General features: G+C 46.8%; 1 protein-coding gene across 1 annotated transcript in view; it reads right to left on the reverse strand.

Moving 5' to 3' along the window:
- Positions 1–379: 379 nt before the first annotated feature.
- arhgef12a (Rho guanine nucleotide exchange factor (GEF) 12a) overlaps positions 380–8,546 on the reverse strand; it is a gene marked incomplete at its 5' end in the record, with an annotated part of 46,372 nt that continues 38,205 nt past the window's right edge. Inside the window, 12 exons of the mRNA XM_080548939.1 lie at positions 380–1,375; positions 1,693–1,768; positions 2,227–2,453; positions 3,174–3,407; positions 3,813–4,034; positions 4,207–4,301; positions 4,419–4,496; positions 5,047–5,134; positions 5,221–5,388; positions 5,909–5,984; positions 7,867–7,944; positions 8,180–8,280. Coding sequence (XP_080405065.1) covers positions 1,365–1,375; positions 1,693–1,768; positions 2,227–2,453; positions 3,174–3,407; positions 3,813–4,034; positions 4,207–4,301; positions 4,419–4,496; positions 5,047–5,134; positions 5,221–5,388; positions 5,909–5,984; positions 7,867–7,944; positions 8,180–8,280 — 1,454 coding nt within the window. The 3' untranslated portion in view covers positions 380–1,364. The remainder of the gene's footprint in view (positions 1,376–1,692; positions 1,769–2,226; positions 2,454–3,173; positions 3,408–3,812; positions 4,035–4,206; positions 4,302–4,418; positions 4,497–5,046; positions 5,135–5,220; positions 5,389–5,908; positions 5,985–7,866; positions 7,945–8,179; positions 8,281–8,546) is intronic.

Raw genomic sequence — 8,546 nt, forward strand, 5'->3', positions numbered from 1 at the left:
CGGCATTCACACTTGAATCACTTGATGATTGCATTAGCACACAGGACATGGCTTCCCCCTACAACCTCCTCATTGTCATAAATACCATTTGATACAAACGTGTGAAAGCTGGATAATGAAGGTTCATAAGTATATTCGGAGAAATCGTATAAAATGAAAGGCTTTTATTGATTAAATCATCAATACGAACACGCTGTATTAGACTCTTTTGAAATATCTGAGGACAGAGGCTTCACCTCAGATCAAGGGGAATAGGATCAATAAATCAACAACCAGTTGTTAGGTTTAGAAATGTCTCATGGCATTTTTTATTAAAGTTATGCATAACCTTCCAACTTGATCACTGTACATGTTGAACTTAGTGACATCATATATCAGATAAGACTGTCAGATCAGCAGTATATCAGAAGCAGCAAATGGATTTCATCTGGAAGCCTGACTGTTCGTTGTGTGGAGTGGGGAAACCAGGCAGGCAGGTCTCCCAGAAGAGCAGTGTGCGTGTGTGTGTGTGTGTGTGTGTACTGTATATGTGTGTGGAATAGGCTGTCAGGTGTTGAAATGCAGACAGGAGCAGTCTAGAGCCTAAGGCCCGCCGTGGTGGTTAACACCATCCTAGGGTTTTTACGTCACCAAAGCAGTTTCAGCTCGGCCCCTTCAAGCCTAGTCGGAGCTGTTCAGTCCAGGTACAGGTAGGTTAGCGCCGGTAAGCTAGGCTAGGGTTAGAGAGCACCTCGCCCCACTGTGCTGCTAGGGCAGGATCGGTAGCCTTACACGTTAGGTCACATTACTAATAAGCATGCAAGCAATGCAACATGGGAAAAACACTCAAAGAAAATAAATACATCTTAGGATAAAAAAAAAAAAAGTCTTAATACATTATCTTAAAATTTCCTTTTTCTTCTTGTTTTTGTGTTTAATATATATCCTAAACACACAGCTTTGTACATTTTGGTATAGTTTTTTTTTCTTGCATGGTTTGACTGGGGATGGAGGGGGGGGTTGGGACTAGGGGTCCCACAGCCATTGGAGTGGGTCGCAGCAGGGGGGGAGGATGGGGAGGGGCAGGTGGAGGTTTGGGGATAATCCCTCTTCCCTGATTGCCTTGTGTCGGCAGAAAGGGGTGAAGCTCCACAGAAAAACGCCTCCTTCCTCCAGCTGTCTCTCTTCCTCATACTCAGTCGCTCTGCCTCTGGTGTTACCGTGGGAAACGGCGGTGGTGGGGGGGGGGGGCGGAGCTCAGCGGTAAGTGGATAAGCTAGTAGAGGATTCCCATGGATGATGAGACAGGAAGCAGGAAGTAACTCATCTGTTCCTCTCCTAGGACCAGAGGCAGAGGAGGTCTGGGTCTGAGGGAGGCTTCACCACTATCTCTTCTCTGGAGGGGGACAGGGGGTGGGGACAGTCAGACTGGACACTCCAGGTAACTGTCACTCAACTGCTCAAAAGTATTTGTTTTTGTATACACGTGGAAAAAAGCATAAACGCACTTACTGTAATGCCAAAGCAAATTCCTATATGTGTATGCATAATGGCAATAAACGTGATCTGAATCTGAAGTATACAGTACCAGTCAAAGGTTTGGACACACTTTCCCTTGGGGAAAACAGGAATATTTGGAGAATGTGTTCCAAACGTTTTGACTGGTACTGTACACATCCTTATCTAAATTAGGAAAGAAAATCATCTAGTCACCTTTGTCATCCTCTGCCTCGTGTGACGCCCCGGCCGGTCTTTGGCGAAGTAGACTGTGATACTTGGCTTCAACCTCCTGAGAGACGACAGACAGAACAGCAAAACGTCAGCGATCATCACACTGGACAAATGTCGTTTTCTTTTACATTTCTGGTGTACATAATACGGTACATGTGGGAAAACTAGGGTTAGGGTTAGGTGCTACGTCGACTTGGTACATGCTGGCATGTCTAACCCTAACCCTAATCCTATCCCTAACCCTACCCCCAAACCTAACCTTAACCTTAACCCTAACCCTACCCCCAAACCTAACCTTAACCGTAGCACCCTAGCACCTAACCCCAACCCTAGTTTTCCCACATGTACCGTATTCCCACATGTACTGTAACATACACACTATAGAGATGAAACCGTGAAGTTTCTATAAAGTTCGCTTGATGATCCATTTCCGTTTCTTATGAACCGATGGAACAAATTCCCAAATATTCCTGTTCTACTGTGACAAAGTTGTGTGAATGTGGAAGTCGCGGGCACCTTGAGGTGGTTGAGGTCGGTCTGCAGGATGCGCAGGTGGGACAGCACCCGTCTGCTGAACAACGAGAGACTTCCCGCCTGCGACGCCGACGAATACCTCAAGCTGATCCCAGAATCCCCGGCGGCGGAGCCTCGCGACGCACACAGCTGCTTCCCTCTGGCCACCATGTCATCGTCCGCGTTGCTCTCTCCAGAGCCTCCGTAGCCCTCCATGACCAGGTACCCTGCTGAAAACGCAGTCAGTACCACACATACTCAATGGACTGACTTAACCTTATTCCAAAGAGCTTTACAACGGTCTCTCATTCACCCATTCACACACCAATGGTGACAAGCTACCACGCAAGGCGGAGGGCCCGCTCATTGGGAGCCATTTTTGTGGTTCAGTGTCTTGCCCAAGGACACCTCGACATGTGGCCAGCTGGGGGTTCGAACTGCCGACCTTGCGATCATTAGACGCCGGCTCTACCTCCTGCGCCACAGCTGCCCCCTAACACCTACACCAACACAACACACACTAACACCCTACAACACACTCCAGAGCCTCAGTGACCCTCCAGTACCCTGCTGGGAGAACTCAACCTTGATCAGTCACAGGCTCGCTGGGATTTTAGCCACATTGCAAACCTCTCAGGTGTTCACAGGCGGTAGGGGACAAGGGGGTCAATCTGGGACATCTCTGTTAACTCTAGGGTTTATCCACACTGCAGACTACAGACTCACCATATTCCTCTGGGTCTGGGGAATAAAAGAAGCCTGTGTCTGTATCTACGACACACTACTACTACACATGTACTTGTACTAGGTACCTTATTTGATTTATTATGCCCGTGTCTTGTGCTGCGATGCAATGTCAAGACTTTGACTCTGTTCCACTTGTGTAATGTGACGTAACAAATCAACTTGAAACATTACAACACACACTACGCCCTCCAACACACACTCACCATAGTCCTCTGGAGACTCAAAGAAGCCGGTGTCTCCAGAGCCTAGGTCCTGCCCCCCGTCTTCTGGGTAGAGCGGGGTCTTCTCCGAGCCGTTGTGGACCACCACCCTGGTCCTGCTGTCTACAGGGGTCCTCAGAGAGGTGGTCCTGAGGAGACGCGCCCCTGAGGGGCAACGCCGCTCGCTAGCCTCCTGAGACATCAGCTGAGTCACCAGGACCTGCTTCAACGCCGACACTGGAAGAACACGCGAGCACACACACACACACACACACACACACACACACACACACACACACACACACACACACAGTACAGGTTACATCATGTATACATACACCAATAATGGCTTACGTCACTTTTGAGGAAAATTATGTTTTTGCCTAAATATATATATTCTATATTATTTTACAAATTACAAAAATTGTAATTTACAACATTTGGTTCAGTTTAATCTGTTTTTCTCAAAACGTTAAAATATGACTTAAAATATAAAATATGACTTAAAATAAAATATTTAAAAAAAAAAAATATATATAACATATGACGTAAGCCATTATTTTAACAAGGTGACGTATATATGTGTTCTATTCATATCACTTATGGAGTTGTTGTGTTATGGAGACAGATCATTCAGCTTACAGGTCTTCAGTGCGTCGTCGGCCCTGGACTGTGAGAAGCCGTGTGCGTCCGTCTCGTTACAGTCGACCCCCGCGGGGACAGCCAGCCTATGAGCTAGCTCTGGGTCTACGTAGCCTTCCTCATCCTCCTCCTCCTCCTCCTCCTCCTCAGACTTGATGAAGGGGTTGGTTCCTGCTAGAGAATTGGGGGTTCCACCACTAGACACAGCGCTGCTTTCTTTACCTGAAAACAGAACAGAGACGCCTGTCAGTATTCAATGAATACATAACCTGGACTAGTTGAGGACTTCAGGGGCCATGTTTTCAATAACAGCACTATTGTTCTGTCTGTTGTCACAAATGGAGCTCAGACGAACTGCTTATTAGAGAGTTAAATGGTGTGTTAGTTGGTGTACCTGCAGACTGGGAGCTTGCAGCAGAGGGGCAGTCAGCGTCTTTGCTGAGCCGTGCTACGCCCGCAGTGATGACCTCCACGCCGTCTCTCTCTCTACTAACACAGCAGAGGACAGAGGACACGTCACCGTCATTACAACTGTACAATGCGTCAATAACCATTGACATTTCTCTTGCCTCAAGCAAAGCAGAAGGATGAACAGCAACAACATACTCTGTCTGAGGTAAGGGGATGACACTGTGAGGTTTGACTTTCATGGCGTCGGCTCTCTGCGTAATCTGACGCTGCCACCTGGTGGAGGGAGGGAAATCAATCAAATCAAATCAAACTTTGAGCCCCAGAAAAGTGCCACATAAATACAATGAATTATTATAGTGTATTTCTCACCAAAAATGTGACACAATGTGCTTCACAGATAACAAGGAAGATAAAATAACAATAGAGATAAAACAACAATAGTAGCAGACATTTAAAAAAGCGAGATTGAATAAATAAGTTTGGAGGTCTCGCTTAAACGTTTCCAATGTTTTGGCCAATCTCTCAAATAGACAGGCTGCAAGTCAGCAAACTGCTCGGGGACGTGAGCAACTGGGTTTTCAACTTCGATGATCTGCGCTAGTGGACGCTGGAGGAGGTCGAAATCGTAGGACGGGGCTCATTGTGCATGTGCACGTGCACGTGTTTGATACCGTTCCTCATTTCATTCCGTGAGTTACAATGAGCCCGTCTTCCGCCAGCCTCCTCTGATCTGTGTTAGCCTGGTGAGCTAAAGCCCCGGATTCTAACCCCATGGGTAACATTAAACATTAAATCGACCGTCAACCACAACACATGGACTCACGTTCTCTGTTCTGACACGGTCTGAGCCATCAGCTCGTAGATCTGGGCCCCGTTGTCAGACATGGAGAGGACGAAGAACGACTTGTTGTCTGTGTGGAGATAGAGAAGAGGGTTTATCCATCTACTTCTGAGACAAGTGTGAGTGTCTGTGTGTGTGTGAGAGAGAGAGGCGTACCTGTGGCTACAGAGCGCACCAGCACAGTGTTGAGTTTGATGATGGGGCTAAAGAGGTGTTTGGTATCGGCGGTGCCAGCCAAGTTCTTGCTGTGACACTTAAGGATGAGACGCTCGTCCTGTTTCTGCAGCAGGACCAGGATGTCCTCTAGGAGAAGAGTGTACAGCTCTGACGACAGAGAGAGAGAGAGAGAGAGAGAGAGAGAGAGAGAGAGAGAGAGAGAGAGAGAGAGAGAGAGAGAGAGAGAGAGAGAGAGAGAGAGAGAGAGAGAAAGAGAGAGAGGGTTTAATACCTGTTGATCATCTTGGAAGAAACCTTACTTCTATAGTCATTCATCCACATCATAGTTAATGTGACTTATTTTCTTAAACCTATCAATTATTATCTGACCAGGTCAAGAAGATCCCCAAACAACCAACCAAGTACTGGTAGTGGGGCGGCTGTGGCTCAAGAGGTAGAGCCGGCATCTAATGATCACAAGGTCGGCAGTTCAGTGGTTCGATCCACGGCTGGCCAAGTGTCGAGGTGTCCTTGGGCAAGACACTCAACGCCAAAATTGCTCCCATTGGTGTGTGAATGTGTGTGTGATTGGGTGAATGAGAGGCCGTTGTAAAGCGCTTTGGAATAAGGCGCTATATAAGACAGTCCGTTTACCATTGAGTAGTCGCTAACACAGTGAGGAAGTTACCTATAGTCTTGTCCTTGTTGACCTTCCATGACAGTGGTCCTTCATGCACCATCTTCCTCTTCGTCAGGTCCAGGTTCTGAGGAGACGAGGAAGGTCACAACACCGGGGTTAGCGAGGTTCTCAACACCTCTACATATACCAAGGTTCTCAACACCCCTACATATACCAAGGTTCTCAACACCTCTACATATACCAAGGTTCTCAACACCTCTACATATACCAAGGTTCTCAACACCGCTACATATACCAAGGTTCTCAACACCTCTACATATACCAAGGTTCTCAACACCCCTACATATACCAAGGTTCTCAACACCTCTACATATACCAAGGTTCTCAACACCTCTACATATACCAAGGTTCTCAACACCGCTACATATACCAAGGTTCTCAACACCGCTACATATACCAAGGTTCTCAACACCTCTACATATACCAAGGTTCTCAACACCGCCACATATACCAAGGTTCTCAACACCGCTACATATACCAAGGTTCTCAACACCCCTACATATACCAAGGTTCTCAACACCGCTACATATACCAAGGTTCTCAACACCTCTACATATACCAAGGTTCTCAACACCTCTACATCTACCAAGGTTCTCAACACCACTACATATACCAAGGTTCTCAACACCCCTACATATACCAAGGTTCTCAACACCTCTACATATACCAAGGTTCTCAACACCGCTACATATACCAACGTTCTCAACACCGCCACATATACCAAGGTTCTCAACACCGCTACATATACCAAGGTTCTCAACACCTCTACATATACCAAGGTTCTCAACACCTCTACATATACCAAGGTTCTCAACACCGCTACGTATACCAAGGTTCTCAACACCGCTACATATACCAAGGTTCTCAACACCGCTACATATACCAAGGTTCTCAACACCTCTACATATACCAAGGTTCTCAACACCCCTACATATACCAAGGTTCTCAACACCGCTACGTATACCAAGGTTCTCAACACCGCTACATATACCAAGGTTCTCAACACCTCTACATATACCAAGGTTCTCAACACCTCTACATATACCAAGTTTCTCAACACCTCTACATCTACCAAGGTTCTCAACACCTCTACATATACCAAGGTTCTCAACACCGCTACATATACCAAGGTTCTCAACACCACTACATATACCAAGGTTCTCAACACCCCTACATATACCAAGGTTCTCAACACCCCTACATATACCAAGGTTCTCAACACCTCTACATATACCAAGGTTCTCAACACCGCTACATATACCAAGGTTCTCAACACCGCTACATATACCAAGGTTCTCAACACCTCTACATATACCAAGGTTCTCAACACCGCTACATATACCAAGGTTCTCAACACCGCTACATATACCAAGGTTCTCAACACCACTACATATACCAAGGTTCTCAACACCTCTACATATACCAAGGTTCTCAACACCTCTACATATACCAAGGTTCTCAACACCGCTACATATACCAAGGTTCTCAACACCGCTACATATACCAAGGTTCTCAACACCTCTACATATACCAAGGTTCTCAACACCGCTACATATACCAAGGTTCTCAACACCGCTACATATACCAAGGTTCTCAACACCACTACATATACCAAGGTTCTCAACACCTCTACATATACCAAGGTTCTCAACACCGCTACATATACCAAGGTTCTCAACACCGCTACATATACCAAGGTTCTCAACACCACTACATATACCAAGGTTCTCAACACCTCTACATATACCAAGGTTCTCAACACCGCTACATATACCAAGGTTCTCAACACCTCTACATATACCAAGGAGGCACGAGTAGGTTCATCCACAAAAACAAACTGGGACTAAAATGGAATGAAGTCAAGGTGTTGGATGGATCAGGAAAACAGTATGAGGCTGATTGAAGACCCAGCATGGTCCTATAGAGGTCAGGGGTCATGACCTCACCTTGAGCTCTGAGATCACGGGGTTCTCACTCTGCTTCAGTGACGACAGGTCCAGTCTCCTCTGGTAGTCTTCCAACCTCTGAACCCAGTGTGGGGGGGCACAAAAGCAGGAGTTAGAGTTGTGCTCTGCTGCTCCAGACACAGGCATCTAATGATCACAAGGTCGGCAGTTCAGTGGTTCGATCCACGGCTGGCCACATGTCGAGGTGTCCTTGGGCAAGACACTAAACGCCAAATTGCTCCCATTGGTGTGTGAATGTGTGTGTGATTGGGTGAATGAGAGGCCATTTTGAACCTCCGGTTCAGCCACTCACCTGTTTGTTCTCCGACTCCTTGACGGCCTGGTTGACGTGGTCCAGGATGTTCCTGCAGCATTCTCCTGCCTTCTTCACCTTGTCCTTCTCCACCGCGTCATCTGAAACACAGGAGAGAAGGAGGCTGTGAGTAACCTCTCTCTGAAAGGGGGCTGCCCCAGTCAACTGATGCTCATGTCCAACCTACTAACAGTGGGTTGTACTCAGAGTGGTATATTAGATGTGTCACCAATGAAGGGGTCAATGTTGCCTAAAGCTTCTGTCGACTCAAACAGTTCCTTCACGCAAACCTATTTGGTTGTTAAGTCGTGACGTGTTTCCGGGTCCAAAGTTGGCTGAGGCGCTGTCTTCGAAATGCCTCAGTAAT

The sequence above is a fragment of the Nansenia antarctica genome (genome assembly GCF_963989245.1).
Source record: "Nansenia antarctica genome assembly, chromosome: 19".
NCBI lineage: Eukaryota > Metazoa > Chordata > Actinopteri > Argentiniformes > Microstomatidae > Nansenia > Nansenia antarctica.